The 15,385-nt window shown below is 38.8% G+C and overlaps 2 protein-coding genes across 2 annotated transcripts; both read right to left on the reverse strand.

The window, feature by feature from the left end:
* Nucleotides 1-469: 469 nt before the first annotated feature.
* On the reverse strand, nucleotides 470-5,826 carry adal (adenosine deaminase-like). Its single transcript, XM_066649470.1, has 10 exons — nucleotides 5,680-5,826; nucleotides 4,025-4,155; nucleotides 3,236-3,296; nucleotides 3,063-3,150; nucleotides 2,488-2,569; nucleotides 2,251-2,377; nucleotides 1,663-1,743; nucleotides 1,446-1,584; nucleotides 1,171-1,271; nucleotides 470-1,074 (listed from the first exon to the last, which is right to left on the reverse strand). The coding sequence occupies exons 1-10, from the start codon at nucleotides 5,722-5,724 to the stop codon at nucleotides 790-792; spliced, it is 1,140 nt and encodes a 379-aa protein (XP_066505567.1). The 5' UTR covers nucleotides 5,725-5,826; the 3' UTR covers nucleotides 470-789.
* An 897-nt stretch (nucleotides 5,827-6,723) lies between these two features.
* Nucleotides 6,724-9,645, reverse strand: cplx3a (complexin 3a). The gene is made up of 3 exons (XM_066650068.1): nucleotides 9,488-9,645; nucleotides 7,583-7,670; nucleotides 6,724-6,948 (listed from the first exon to the last, which is right to left on the reverse strand). Exons 1-3 carry the CDS (start codon nucleotides 9,643-9,645, stop codon nucleotides 6,724-6,726), a joined length of 471 nt encoding a protein of 156 aa, XP_066506165.1.
* Nucleotides 9,646-15,385: the final 5,740 nt, after the last annotated feature.

Here is a 15,385-nt window from a genome sequence, read left to right on the forward strand (position 1 = left end):
GATAAGCGCTTACAGATAATGAATGAATGAATGAATGTGCTGGGTAGTTAGTTCGGTGCTGGGAGGCTTTAGGCTTATGCCCCTTTATCTGATCCTTGGCCTTTAACATGGTGACCTTAGGCTCTTGTGTAGCTGCTTCAGAGCATCCCAATTCCTCTCATTCTATTCTAAAGAGATTAGATCAGTTGTGTATGCCATTTAATTATAAAATGTGTTAAAGTTTGGATTTACATTAGGGCTGTAAAAAATGTTAAAACTAAATTCAACTTATAATTATATAATTATATGTATAATTAAAGGCTCTCTCTCTCAGATTTCACTGATAACAGCACCCTTTAAAAAGTATGAAACATTTCAAAAAGGTTACCCCAATTTTATAAATAAATAATGAAAAAGCCATCCCTGTTGAGAGACTGCTCTAGTCTACACAATCAAAAAAAGAGATGTCATAGTATATGTATATCCTTCATCTGTCATTTTTATTAAAACAAAACATCACCCTACATGTAGTTCAATGAACTCACGGTAAATAAAAGAGCCTTCCACCTGAAACCTGATGAAAATATCAGGTAATCTGTACTTCAGTAAAAGAGCTGTCCATTTCCTTGTCTAAAACTGGAGCAGGGTAAAAACTGACCCAAAATGAGACATCGGTATATGTAGTAGCTTTGTTGGTGTAGAGTCTATACAGACATACAGTAGACACATCTCACAGAAAAGGAAGTGCAGCACCAGCAGGAGCTACAGCATGACTCTCCAGAACATTCCCAGCTCTATTCACACATGTATTCACTCTGAGATTGCCCCGATTTGTACAGGGGCACTATCGGGTAACTTTGGGTGAAGTCTGGAAAAGTCCTGGTTTACTGTGCATGAGGGGAATAGGCTTAACACTTCAGGCCTGAGCTTGGCCCACCTCTGATTCAGCTGCTGCTTCACAGGCTCTGGAGCAAAGCTACACTGGATGGCTTGCTGAGAAAGAGCCCACACATCCTCCTGACTGAGGCCAAACGTTGAAGCAGCCAGTTGGTATTCCTGAGAGAGATCTGTGCAGAATACACCCTTATCATCCGTCTGGAAAAGAAAGATTAATGTTCAATTGTTTATCTGAGATCTGTCAGAAGCAGAAAGGCCAGATTTACAGCGAAAAAAGGGAAAAAACATGCTTACACAAAGCACACAAGGATGTCTACGTTTGTACCAGTACTGAAAGTGATGCTCATCATATGAAGGTACGGTCAGACCCTTTACATTAGATGTCAAACAGAGCTCTGTAAGGGAAGAGTGAAATGTTAAAAAAAAATACGTTTGTAAGTATATGGGAATTGTGTGTTGATGGTGCTTGTGTAGTTACAAACATCCAGAGTGTCATATTAACTCCAACCAGAAAAATTAACCACTTCCCAAAACATATTCTATACCCACGTCCAAGCTTTATCGCTCACCTAGAGGAATGTTTTGTTTGCAAACTTTGTCCACAAGACTGTCTGAACCTCCAACTTCTGGGTGTAAAAAGGTCCCATGACCGATCCTGTCAGGAGGCAAATCTAGAAGCAATTCTGACTCCTCCTTCTGAGAAGGAATCTGAAACAATACAAATATATATATAAAAACACACACACACTGTGGTATAGAGTCCAAAAAAAAAAAAAGTAGACAAACCTCAGACATATGCAATGCGAGTTTAAGGCCACAGTTTCTAGCCCTCTGGAGAGCGAGCAGCAAATCTTTGCCATTTCCCACCTTTTAAAATAAGACCAATATTAAACATTATGAAAAACACAGGGAACGCAAACACACAGTAACAAATGTAACAGAGGATGCAATATATTTAAGCACTAATTCTAGGCTAAAGATTGAAAGTAAAACTAGGTAAGATTAGTTTTTTGCTTTTGGGGCTCCCCCGGTGTAATTCATCTTTATACCGCTGTACTGAAATCAATGGGGAGGGGAGGTAGGTTCCTACCTTCCTCTAGAAGTTACATAGTGCAATTTCTGCAGTGCTGAGCCCAGAATAGCAACAGTGGATGCTCCATTTAGTGATTTTTTAGCTAGTATTACTCCTGGTTTTAAACTGTTTTGAACCTAACAGCAAAATGGCCATTACCTAGGTTTGGAATCAAAACTTGGACATTCATATATTTATTATATCAAATTTGGGTGCTCATTGCATTGGTTTTACAGGTAATTTACATCCACATCTATACTGTGGAGCCTCTCCCTGTCAAGCCCTGCTGTAGCTGCACTGACCGTAGGATCACCACTCAGGTCCAGTCCTACAACCACACCATCACTGGACAACATGAAGTCCTCAGCTAGCTTCGTGGTTTCCATAGCTACTTCAGGACCATTCCTGCGGTCTATAGCCACAAGAAACCTGTTCAACACAACAGATTTTGAAAAGTGATAATGATAAACCACTTTCTACAATTCAGACACAAGGTGGGTCACTAAAGCACCTCTGGTCTGGAATGTCTTACAACGTACCTGACATCTATGTCTGCACCTTCGTGCTTACACTGACGGATGGCTTCAATGACTGTTTCAATGTATATTCTCTTAGACAGACCTTGAAAAGAAAGACGTTAACTGTATCAAAATAACAAATATCCCTCCGCTACATTCATTCATTCATTCATTAAGTTCAGGGTCACGGTGGGTCTAGAGCCTACCCAGAATCATTGGGCACAAGGTAGGAATACACCCTGGAGGGGGCGCCAGTCCTTCACAGGGCGACACACACACTCTCATATTCAATCACACCTATGGACACTTTTGAGTCACCAATCCACCTGCCAACATGTGTTTTTGGACTGTGGGAGGAAACCGGAGCACCCGGAGGAAACCCACACGGACAACACACTAAACTCCTCACAGACAGTCACCCGGAGGAAACCCATGCTGACACAGGGAGACCACACCACACTCCCCACAGACAGTCACCTGGAGCAGGAATCGAACCCACAACCTCCAGGTCCCTGGAGCTGTGTGACTGCGCCACTACCTGCTGCACCACTGTGCCGCCTCCACTACATTCAGATATTCTGTATTAAATATCCTACCTGTTTTAGGTTCATTTCGTGGGGTGCTGCGCAGTTCCAAATACTTCACTCCATCTGCAGCAAATTCATGAATAACATCTTTAGCCACCTGTTGAAACAAAACAAGACCCATTATGAATATTTTGTTTTTCACCAAGGCTTGATTTGGAAAGCTAAAAAGAACATCTGTTTACCATGAGGATATCCTCTTCTGAGTCAATCAGCTGGTGGATCACTTTGAAAACTTGGAAGCATCTGCAAAAAAGGACATCCAGCACTGTTTGTGTTTCTAGAATGCTGAAGAAATTATATTTACTGCAGATTTTATACCCCATAAAGACTTCTTCATGAAATTAGAGTTAATGGGGCATTACAAACATTTATTGCTTAGAACTAATCTGACGATCAACACTTCTCCAGAAATGAAAGATGACTTGTACAACCAACATTGTGGATGAGCACACACAATTTTCACACTCCTATCCTCTGGAAATGTCACTCCTATCCCTCACAACCAAACACACCCACACACACACACACACACAAAAACCGTAAACATTGTCTTGCATTTGTGCACATTTGCAAACATGCAATTCATATAGTTTTGTCTATGTGAGCCATTTTATGTAGCAGCTTGGGCTGTACACACTGTATAGAGTTGAAATGAAAATGACAATTTAAAAAAATCTCGACAATTGACTAAGATTCTTTGCAACGAATAATTTTACATCATTGAAATCTGTGTGACATTTTTACATCTTATCTATTGAACTAGGCAGAAATCCTGAAATTATAGCTTTTGCCTTCAAGTACTCAGATTCGTAGTCTTAATATTCCATTTTTTCTCAAAAACTTATTGTTTCCAGGATTAGTTAAATGAGGTTTGCTAGACGAGCGCTATCACAAAAATCCATGAGTGTGTGGTTCATTGTGAGACTGGATACTATTGTTATGAATTGTGTTGTTAGACTGCATGTACTCACTCGTCCAGAGTGCGGCGCTGACCGCTGCGGATAGCTGTCATGCTGTGCTCTATGTTAAGATGTGGTTTGCGGGCAATGAGTTTCTCCATTGTTTCAAAGCTTACAGAGCCATTTAGATGTGCATGAAGTTCCTGTAGACACATATAATTACCTTAAGTTTGCCACTGGCCTTTTCCAAACAAAAACAAAAAACATGCACACCCACTCTGTTTATCCCGAGTGTCCAAGGACAATCTTCACTGTTACTACTCTCCTGTAATTTTGGGTGCTTCTGTGTACATTAGTAGTAAGTTAGCTGTTCAAGTTGCCCAATAGCCAAAAATTCTAACTGTTACTAGTAGTATGCTATAGATTTTCCATTATACATAAGAACTATTCAGCCTTTTTTTAATTTAAATCTTGAGTTGATGTTTTGTATAACCACCGTATAGCATTTAAATTTCTTATATATTTATATAAAATGTTTTTAAAGAAACAACAAAAGTATAGGGTGGCTAATATAAGACAATGTAAGAGTCAATGATTGAAAAACTACAATGTTTCTATATATAAAAAGAGGGCAGTAAAGCTGAAAAGTGTACATTAAAGATGCCCTCCTATAAAGATTAAGTTTTGAATCTTAGCAACGTGTCTGTATGATATTGATTATGAGAAATGAGTCAAATCATGCACAAAATAAGCAGTCAATGCCCCATATAGGCATTTCAGCTAAACATGTCATTTAATGAACCAAGATTTATTTTCAGGGTTAAAATTAATGTCTTTATCAAATTGATGCTGAAATGTTCCTAATTCATCTTATCAAAATTAACATGAACTGAGAATAACAACACATTTCCCTTCCATGGCATGAAGGGAAACAATATTTGGACTCTTCTCTGAACAAGTTGATTTCAGTGGCAGAATAGAATGTGATACAAAACTGTATCTGTTTTAATACTTTTTCCTGCACCTGCTGGAGCAGATGAAAACATGATTCAGCTAGTTTGATTTGAAATAGCTTACTGGCGAGCAACTTTCAGGAAGTTATTTTATTTCATACAAATGCAGTGGTCATTATTCTGAGGAAATATTCTGAGGCTGGACTAACTGACATTACAGGATCTACAACCCAGGCAACATACCCATGTGGAGCCCATTTGGCAGCCCAGCTCGGTGAGAGGATGTTTTGTTTGTGGGCTAGTTAGATAAAGTTTGTCCCTACATATGGATGCCAGTCTGCTCACATTTATCTAATTAAACCCACCAGGAACTCTTGGACTCATGTAGCCCCAGTGTGTAGCCCCTATTATGCTGTCTCTCTGTCATTTATGGAAATAAAAAAAATATGTTTTAGGGCAAATGCTTAGCTCCTATCTGTTGTAAAAAATAAAACCTCGGAGACCGTTTTCATATCTATTTCAAGAACTCACTTTCTGTGATATTAATTGAAGAGGCATTTACATTCAGCCGTTTGGTTCCTAAAATCACTATCACTAATTTGAAAATACAAACTTGGCAAGATTTTCTAAAATGGAGCATATAATATCAAACCACTGGGTGACAGTGTTAACCTCGTAACCACTGTGAACTGTGCTCAATTTTGTAAAATGGCCTCCTCAGGCTCTCACCGTTAAGATATTAAATCCATAAATGACGTAATTTTATTAACGTACCACTTTAGGCAGCTTTCGAAAGAAGATATCAGCTTCAGTCTCCATCGTAGTGCTCTATTATTTGATAATATTTATTCACATATTTTTTAAGCGACTGTGCTGTACCCAACTTTGTAAACAGATCTGAAGCAGTGTTCCGACACTGAAATCATTCCCTTGCGTTGACGTTTTGAAGATGGTTCCTTTTTATTCGCGCTCTTTATTTTCAGCAAACTGATTTTTGCCACATCAAAATCATCATAATCAAAATTATATTATATATATATACTGTACAAAAAGTTAACAGATACACCACACTGGCATATTATTAAAATTATAAACTTGATATTCAGTGGAGCAGGTCTTTAAAAACCAAATTTCAAACAACAGTGTAAAGGACAGATTATTACAAGCTCATTAACAGGAAACATGGAGGAAATTTTAAGTACTGTTCTTATAAATACTTATATCCTCTGCAAGCATTTCGGGTTTATTTCAGTTCACCCTGAGGTTAAATATACAGGATGAGTCAAAGGTCACAGGACACACTTTTATTTCTTTGATATGCTACATGACCACGTTCCCATTGGAAAAACATGCCTTTGATCCAATATGATGGCTTTCAAGGTGGCGGCCATATTCCAGGCATAGCCTAAAGAGAGCCCCCCTCACGCATTACTTGCTGGGGTATTCAGATAAAACGTGTCCTGAATCTTTTGACTCGCCCTGTATAAGGACAGATCCCTGGACCCAGATTACACTTAATCCTAAACCAATACCATTTTTAAATGATACAGTACCGTTCATGATACGGTTTCATGTTCATTTTACTTCCATTTACATCAAAGATATAAAGAGCATGTTTAACTATAATGAATGAATGCAGGTATAATATCATGTTCTAGACTTGGTTTTTCCATGTCCAAGAAACTAGGCAATCAATATTTTGCAAGGAATGTGCTTTTTCAGTATGTGTGTGTATGCTACTATTCTATTATTTTATGATTCTATTATAATGAGAATCAGATTCTAGATCACCCTGAGGCTTGAGTATATGTACTTGAATCACATGACTTCACACTTTTCTGCTGACTGTTTGAGGTCTTCAAACGTAGCCTGTGCTTTGTCCTTCAGCTGGTCCACGTCCACGTTCTGAATGTTAGCCAGCTGACCGAGGACAGACTGTTTCTGCTCTTCTTCCTGGTTGTCCTCTGCGATCATCTTTGCCAGCTCTGTGGGCAGCTCCACATCCTTATCAGCTGCCTGGATCTGGGTTTCATCCAGTTCACTCTAGAGGGGAGATATACAGGCAGGTGGACATACTAGAGATTGAAACATACAGATGACCTTGCACAAAATATTTGTAATCAAACTGTGTAGTTACCAAAATTAGGTGTCTATCAGCTTTATATATGTTCCTAGTTCAGTTCTATATATATTTAAAAACATTTTGTTCATTATTTTGCATTTTGTAACCGAGTTTTCTCCTCATTATGTATGTAAACACCAAGTTTCTCAAAGTACCATTCACTCACTCACATGGTACATAAATGTAAATATATTGGTTTTATTTCTATATATGGTCACTGTCCAATGAAAAACGTGCCTCTGTATTTGTGGAGTTTTAGTTTACTACACAATTTGAACACAGCAGCTGTCCTTCACATTTACTTCTAGTTATCTAATCAGCCTACAACAGTTAAACTCTGCCCATTCACTTTAATTTACTAAGGAGTGTTTTAGCCAGTAGACTCCAGTAGAACAAACAACAAGAATATATCATATAATAAAAGAACTGTGAAAAACAGAAACAAAACTTTGAATCCATGTTTTCCTCACTTTAAATAATGCAATGGTTACCATTCTTTGCTTTGTAGAGATCTGTTGTGGTACTGGGTGGGATTTGATATGTGATGTTAATGACCTTGGGCAGCCTGTACTTTTCCCTGAAGTGGCTCCTGATTGTGGCCCTCTCAGCTTTCTTCTGAGCAAAGCTGGCATCTCGCTCCATCCTGAGTGAACACAACAGAAGTCAGAATGCCATAAGTCCGCACAGAGATGTTTTGTAGCAGTAACAAAGACTTGAATTCAATTGGTGTCAAAAAGATGCAGGAAAGAAAATAGATCCCTGATCCCAATAGAACAAGCCATGTCTGGTCTATGTTTTAGTGTCTCCAGCCTAATGTGTTCCTGCATTTGTCATTTAATGTGGTGATCAAACGGGCTCTGCACAAATTCTATCAAATGCAACACAGAAAATTGTACTATGATTCCAAAGAATCCAGATGAAGGAGAGAAAGCACTGTTGTGCTTTTCTAGGGAGAAGTCAGTGATGTAAATTCAGGAGCAGGCAAACATGGACCTAGAGGGCACTGTGACACAGTATTGATCCAAGGTACAGTGGACTGTAAATAAAAACCTGTATTCCGGACCTCTCCTCTTGTTACATGTGAGAAAGGGGTGCTGATGCTATTTTTATATTGCTGGGTAGCGGAAAATATATACCAGCCTCTGAAACTCAGTAAAGAAGATTTTCTCTTTTTTCTAATTTTATCAGCAGTTCCAGATCGTGATTCTGATTAATCCTCTCTTCCATATTTCTGTGTTTACCTGCTGTCCTACACCTGATCTGAATAATCAACTTATTAAACAGGCATTCCATCCAATTTCTCCACGTTTAAATTGTGCTTTTAAAAAAAGTGTTTTTACATTAAATACATCCTTCAGCACATCAGAACCTTACTAAGCCTGAATATTAACCATACATCTGAAGAGTTTCTTAGAGTATTTCAGGATAGGCTGCCTGATGCCCATGACTGTTTTACTGTATTTTCTAAAATAAGTGCTCTATATTGTATTTTTAATCCATTCATGGCTGAGAGGAACAAGAAAGGCACTGGAACACACTGAACATTATTTTTTACCTTCAACATCACACACATAAAACATAAAAAATGGTTGGAAATACTGTTCTAAATATAAGGATGTTTTACCATACAGTAAATGTACTGTTAACTGTGCACCCTCCAAAAGCAACTCTCAGCAATGGAAGCAATTAGCAACCACACAGGGTCACAAGGTCAAAGGGAATTCTGGGAATTCTTGGCTGGAATATTTACCTGTTATCATTTGAAAGAAATATTGAATAAAAAAACGTTATTCTGTTGCTGAAAATCACACGTTAACATGAATTAATCATACAGAAAAAAAAATCTGTTTGGCAGCTATAATTATTTAAGTATAATTTTCATGGAACTGGCTTGTAATTTATTTACTCACTCACTCACTCACTCACTATATACTATATATATACTCACTCATGTTTAGGAACTGCACCACAATGGGGTGCTATTTAGTGCTTTGCCTCAAAGATATTATCTTATTGCTGTCCAATGAAAAATACGAATCTAAAAAAAGCAATTTTACAGAAGAAGGAAAAATTAATTAGCTTAAAACTTTCCATGGAGGTCAATTTAAAATGTATTCCAAATAATTTTAGAGCACTTCTATTAGTTCATTCATCATACTTTTACACAATGGGAAGGACAGCTGCTGTGTTCAAATGATGTAGTAAGCTAAAAATGGAGATCGGATTGGACAGTGTTCATAAGTCCTTTCATCATAATCCTCGGTTATTTGGTTTATAGGAAATCAATATGTATCCAAACTTATGGGGTTCTGAATTATGTTTCAGTTTTTGTTCATTTATCTTGTTTGCTTCCTTTAACCTGGACCTCACAGCTATTTATAACTTTAACATGAATATTTTATTAATGTATTTTTACATTATAGCTGCTAGTTGTTTTAGTTCTTTAAGTACTAAACTTACTTCTCTTCAGCCAGTTGTTGTTGGTACTGTTCAAACTCCTCTTGTGTCATCCCCTTCGCTGCGGCTTCAGATTTTTCACCTTCAGGTTTCTCCTCACCAAGACCCCCAGTCAGGTCCTTCAGCTGACCCCCGATCATGTGCTTCACCATGAAAGCCATGTCCTTCGTCTTCTTCTTTTCACACTCTGTTAGTTCAATAAAACTATTAAATAACCAAAGTTGTTTCCACAGTTTTTTTTTTTAAATTGAAGTATTCTAACTGAATTCACACAGAGTCATTATCCCCCTGTATCCTTCTCTGAGCGCTCTGCTGTTGTTGAGCTGAGGCTCAGGGGAATATGCTGAACACTGATGTTTGTATTCCTCTTTATATGAAGCTGTATCTCGTGTGTGCAACTTTTTTTTCTTCACCCGTAATACGACGAGCCCCGCCCCCTGCACCTGGATTGGCCAGTGGTTCACACTTAAAGACAGGAGGCCGGGCTTGTTTGCACTTGGCATCTGCTGAAAGATTTGAAGGTAATCTGTAGGAGCTGTGTGCTCTCTGCACACGAGAGAGAGGAAAGCTCTCAGCATTCATTTAAACACTCACAAAGCAGTAAAATAATCCCAAGCTAGTTACACTGATATGTGTTTTGTACTGTCTCTGATTATACCTGAGGATGAAAATGAAATACATGTTTTAGAAATGAATGCATAAAAGTACATATAACCTGATCAGCCATAACAATATTATGACCTCCTTGTTTCACCATCCACCATCCAAATTATGACATGGGGCTAACAAAATATGTAGAGAAACATTGTAGAATTACAAAGTGCACCTGTATGGTCAGTGGATCTGATAAAATGGACAGTGTAAAGAGGAGGTAATTGTCACGTTATGGATGGCGTTATGATTGGTTTAGTTGTTGCATTTAAAAGTCTTCTGACCTGCTCTATAATTAATGGAAGATTATTGCATTGAGGGCAGCATGGTGGTGCAGCAGGTAACAAAGCTACAGAGACCTGGAGGTTGTGGGTTCAAGTCCTGCTCTGGGTGACTGTTTGTGAGGAGTTTGGTGTTTGGACCTCCCACGGTCCAAAAGCACACATGGGTAGGTGGATTGGCGACTCAAAAGTGAGTGTGTGTCACCCTGTGAAGTACTGGCTCACCCTCCAGGGTGTATTCCCGCCTTGCACCCAGTGATTCCGGGTTGGCTCCAGACCCACCGCGACCCTGAACTGGATAAGCGGTTACAGGTAATGAATGAATGCACTGAACCCAGTAAAACTATCTGCTGTGTGGAGTGCAGTGTTGGTGCTCACTACTCAATCTCAAACAGTAACCCCTGCTTATATTAGTATTTTCTGTGTGAAGCTATGGTTTACTCTGGCTAAAACTACTTTTTTGATGTTTAATGTTCACTAACTAATGTCCATTATTGTGTAGACAAGCTGATGAGTAAGTGTGAGTGACTCAAAGTTACCAAAGCTGCACTGCACATTCTCAGAGCTCTGCTGAAATGAGGAGTATAAGGACGTCTCTCATATGAGTATCTTCATTTCTTTGCATAACAACTCCAGCTCCATGTTAATCCAGGGTAATTTTGTCAAATGTAGAGGGATGTATTACTGATCAGGCCAGTGCAGCCAGACACTGAAGGTCTGTGACTGCAAAGGGGCCTCAGAACACATGGACAAAGGCAGCCCAAGAGTATAGGTTCCTAGATACCCAGCTTTAATTAGTCAATTCAATAAATTGAAGGTGCACCTATTGTAAACACAGGCGTTCAACTATGTTAACACCTTTATTATGATCTCCATAGAACACACACTCAGCAATCAACCATAACATAACACCCCCTTGTTTCTACACTCAGTGTCCTATAATTACAGACTGGAGTCCATCTTTTGTTTGGTATACATTGTCTCCACACTTTCACCTTATTCATCAATGGTCTGAACCCTCAGAGGACCAATACAGAGCAGGTATGATTCTCAGTGACGGAAGTGTGTTAGTGTGTGTTGTGCTGATATGAGTGGATCAGACACAGCAGTGCTGCTGGAGTCCCTGCTGTCAGCTGTGTGTCCCTGGAGCTGTGTGACTGCGACACTACCTGCTGCGCCACCGTGGCGCCCTTGACCAGTCTTGTCTCTTCTTATATTTTTTTGTCTTAAATTAATGCAGGGCTGTGTGTGAAACCGCCATGAGACCTTGAGGCTCTGGTTTGTTTTTTTAATGATTGAGATAAAGAGAGGTCTTTCATTCTGGTCATAAATGACATTCAGTGTCTTGTAGAGACTATGAAATCTCTACTGAATACACTGTTCATTTGTGTGTTCTTTCTGTTGGTCTTAATATTCAGGCACTGAATACAAATGTTAAAAATAAAAATGATATTAATGGTTGTTGACTTCTTGTGTTTTGTCTCAGTGCCGAGCTCTGGGCCTTACACTGAACTTCGTGCATTGACAAGACAGGAACGGGAATGATATGAACATGAATTTTGGTTTGTACGAATTATGCATGTGTGTGTGTGTGTGTGTCCTCTTTTGGGAAGGGGGATATTGTTGATGATGAATTTGCTGTGAAAGAGCACTGAGTCACCCCTCTGCACTGAAGACTCTGTCCCATCAGTTATTTGTTCTACTTCGTATTCATGTTAGTTCTGAGCATTCATCTCCCTCACCGCTCTTTTATTATTCTTTCAGATGATATCGCTCCTTTTATTCAAAGGTATTTTGCAGACTACATTATCATTGATGTTGTCTCCGTCTCTCCTTTTCACTCAGGACCTATTTATATTTAACGTCAGGCTGAAAAAACAGGTGGCTTTAAGTATCTAGATCATGAAAAGCTACAAAACGACCCCCACACAATCAGGTAAATTCAGCTGTTAAAAAAAAGCTGCTTTACACAAGACCAGGAGCAGTTGTAGTAGACAATAGATCAATAACGTGAAACATGTCTGATATATCTACAGAAGTTTCTGTTCATCTTTTCACTTGAGAAGTCTGAGGAGGTGCATTGATCAAGAGGAAATAGCCACAAAATAAGAAAAACTGAAAATGAAACAATCATAAAATATCACATTTAAGTTTGAAATTGTGTGGAAAGCGTGAAGAAATATTAATCTGCAAATAAAAAGTAAAAAAAAAGAAACCATAATTTTATTTATTGCTTTTATTATTAGAATTGTTATTATTACCAGGCTATGGTATTACAATCTCAAGTAGTGTTAAAACATGCAGATTCACACAAGTGCATTCAACCAGAAAGTGGCTTCTGGCTGAAATCAAGCCTAAAAGTCTTCTGCATTACTCATCAAAACTTAATTAGCTCAGGCCTTCAATGAAATATTTGCCTGCATTAAGGATTCGTTACTTGGGGGTAAGAAAACCATGCCGTTTCCTCTAATGTGAAACACACCCACAGCACATCACTGTCACTCAGTTTATTCAAATGTCAAGTGCCGTCCCTCCCTTCGCTATCACACCATGGACCTCCACAAGCTTCACACATCACTATAAAATAGATATATTTTCAATATATTCAATATACAATATATTCTGTAGTTCTACAATTTCAGACCGTAGTCCCTCTTGCTCTGCATACACCGTTATCCCCTTTTTACCTTTTTCTTTCTTTAAATTATTTGTATCCATGGTAACTCATCATATACTTCATTGGGCAACAACATATGCAAATATATATATAGGATTATATCTTCAATTTATAGCAGTGTGTGGCAAATGATCACAAAATTTACACTTCTGCAGAGAACAAAGCCTGGTTCTTTGTGAGAGAAGACTAATGTGTCCACCCTGAGGTCCAGATGTGCACTGAGTGAGATTGTGTGTGGCATGTAGCTGCCCTAAGGCTTGGAGTGGGTGGGTTTGACGTGGGGTGGAGGGTCCAGATGTCAGAGAGGAGATGCAAACAGAAGCTGACGAGTGCAGTGGAAGGTATATGCCGCTCCAGTTGGAGGAACCTTGATATTTTAGTGAATCAAAGTTAGCATGTCAGCTCCAGCCACCCCATGAACCCCTGGGGTACACAGGCCAGGGGTGAGGGGCTTTCACTGCTGTTTTAAAGTCTGTGTGTACTCCAACTGGAAGGCCACAGATGCTCTTCTCCCTGTTACTTGAATGTAAAAGATGAAACAATAATATTTAATAACAAAAATTAAGCTTACTCTATAGCTGTAGATTTTATAGATTATATAACATGGAATCAAATTATTTTACATTCATTAAGACAACATTAAAATTTTACCTTTGATACACCAAGAGCTTCTGCACTTCTGGAAATTATGAGACATTTTGGTAATATTTTAAATTACAGCCTGTTACTTACTGAGTAAGAACACAGTATGTACCTGTTACTAGATGAAGCTACATTACAGACAACATAGCTCCACTGATACACAACCTAATGCTAGGGGGCTTCATAACCTGCTAGCCAATGATCATGATTACGTTAGCCTTTTATGCAGCGGCTCCAGCACACGCCACTCTGTTTGTCAAATATTTTCTATGGAAGTTAAGTGCTATCGATACAAAAAGAACATTACAAGCTTAAGTTTTCAAAAAGGCCACTACAGCGTTTAGCTATACAACATATTCCTATCCATTTTCTAGATATCACCTGATTGCAGTAAAGGCTTACTGGTGCTCTGATGCTAATTGCTAACAAGTAATGAAAACCTGTGTACAGCAGTTAGCAGATTACCCCACTTAAGCCTCAGAGATAAAGTACAAAGCCCTGTGAGGACCCCAAAATGCAATGGTTGGTCAGCTACCATATATTCTTCACTTGTGATAGTTTTTTTCCCCTAAAGCTATTCATATAAAATTAAGCACCCAAATATCTGTCACTATAAAATTATCAGTCGGCTTATAACGCATTGTCCCTTGATATGCAGAGCTAGACAGTGCCAAACACATTCCGTGTGAGGCTATTGTATACTTCCATTCATGTTGTAAAACTTACCATCTCCTTATCCATTAATTCTAGACCAACATGTGTCCCCCAAAATTGAAAATAATTCTCCACAATTTGATTGTGCATAAGGATTTGGTGTCGATGTTATACATTTCTGGTACACACTGCCATCCAAAACTATGTCATCTGACATACAGAGCTGGAGGAAGATCTTCCAAAATTCCCTTAATGACTGAGATAGACAATGACATGAAGGAGTGGAGAGAACACTTCCACAACACATTTCATTCATTCATTGTCTCTAAGCACTTATCCAGTTGAGGGTCGTGGTGGGTCTGGAGCCTAACTGGAATCACTGGGCACAAGGTAGGAACACACCCTGGAGGGGGCACAAGTCCTTCACAGCAAAATCCATTTGAAAATACATATCCCCACGTGTGTAGACACCCCTTAAAAATGATTGATTCACATATTTTAAAATCCCCATAGAACGTTATATACTGAAATAAAGTGCAAATAAAATGGATCAATCTGGAGCAGCGGCAAATGTCCAGAAACTAGAACCAGCAAGAGGCATATCCCAACATCGGGCTGTGAAACAGGAACTGCTAGGCTCTATCTTTTCAAAGAGTGTGGTTCCATTATTCCAGTGCTAATGGGTTTTATACTCCTCTATCAGGTCCTTGGCACTGGGTGCGCTGACATTAGGTTCATGTACAGTAGACAAAACACAAAATGTGTCATACTGACCGCAATGTGTGAACCTACCCCATTTCACTCATTCAAAATGTTATTTACAAAGACACATAGAGCATATGAGATAATTGGACATTTAAAACACTATCATATTATTCTTATTAATTGCTTTTAGTTGTGTTGACTTTAACAAAGTTAAACTGAAGATCTGGTCATTAGAGGATGTACCCATTGTTACCTCCGAATACTCCAAGTGAGTCTAATCACTGTTTCTCC

Source organism: Hoplias malabaricus, chromosome 17 (genome assembly GCF_029633855.1).
Source record: "Hoplias malabaricus isolate fHopMal1 chromosome 17, fHopMal1.hap1, whole genome shotgun sequence".
Taxonomy (NCBI): domain Eukaryota; kingdom Metazoa; phylum Chordata; class Actinopteri; order Characiformes; family Erythrinidae; genus Hoplias; species Hoplias malabaricus.

Coding starts and splice junctions, on each gene's coding strand:
- adal (XM_066649470.1), bottom strand. CDS start 5,724: ATGGAGACTGAAGCTGATATCTTCTTTCGAAAGCTGCCTAAAGTG. Junction 1,744..2,250: donor ACCTGAGTGGTGATCCTACG/GTCAGTGCAGCT, acceptor TTATTTTAAAAG/GTGGGAAATGGCAAAGATTT. Junction 1,272..1,445: donor CAAACAAAACATTCCTCTAG/GTGAGCGATAAA, acceptor CTTCCCTTACAG/AGCTCTGTTTGACATCTAAT.
- cplx3a (XM_066650068.1), bottom strand. CDS start 9,645: ATGGCTTTCATGGTGAAGCACATGATCGGGGGTCAGCTGAAGGACCTG. Junction 7,671..9,487: donor CAACAACTGGCTGAAGAGAA/GTAAGTTTAGTA, acceptor GTGTTCACTCAG/GATGGAGCGAGATGCCAGCT. Junction 6,949..7,582: donor AAAAGTACAGGCTGCCCAAG/GTCATTAACATC, acceptor TCTCCCCTCTAG/AGTGAACTGGATGAAACCCA.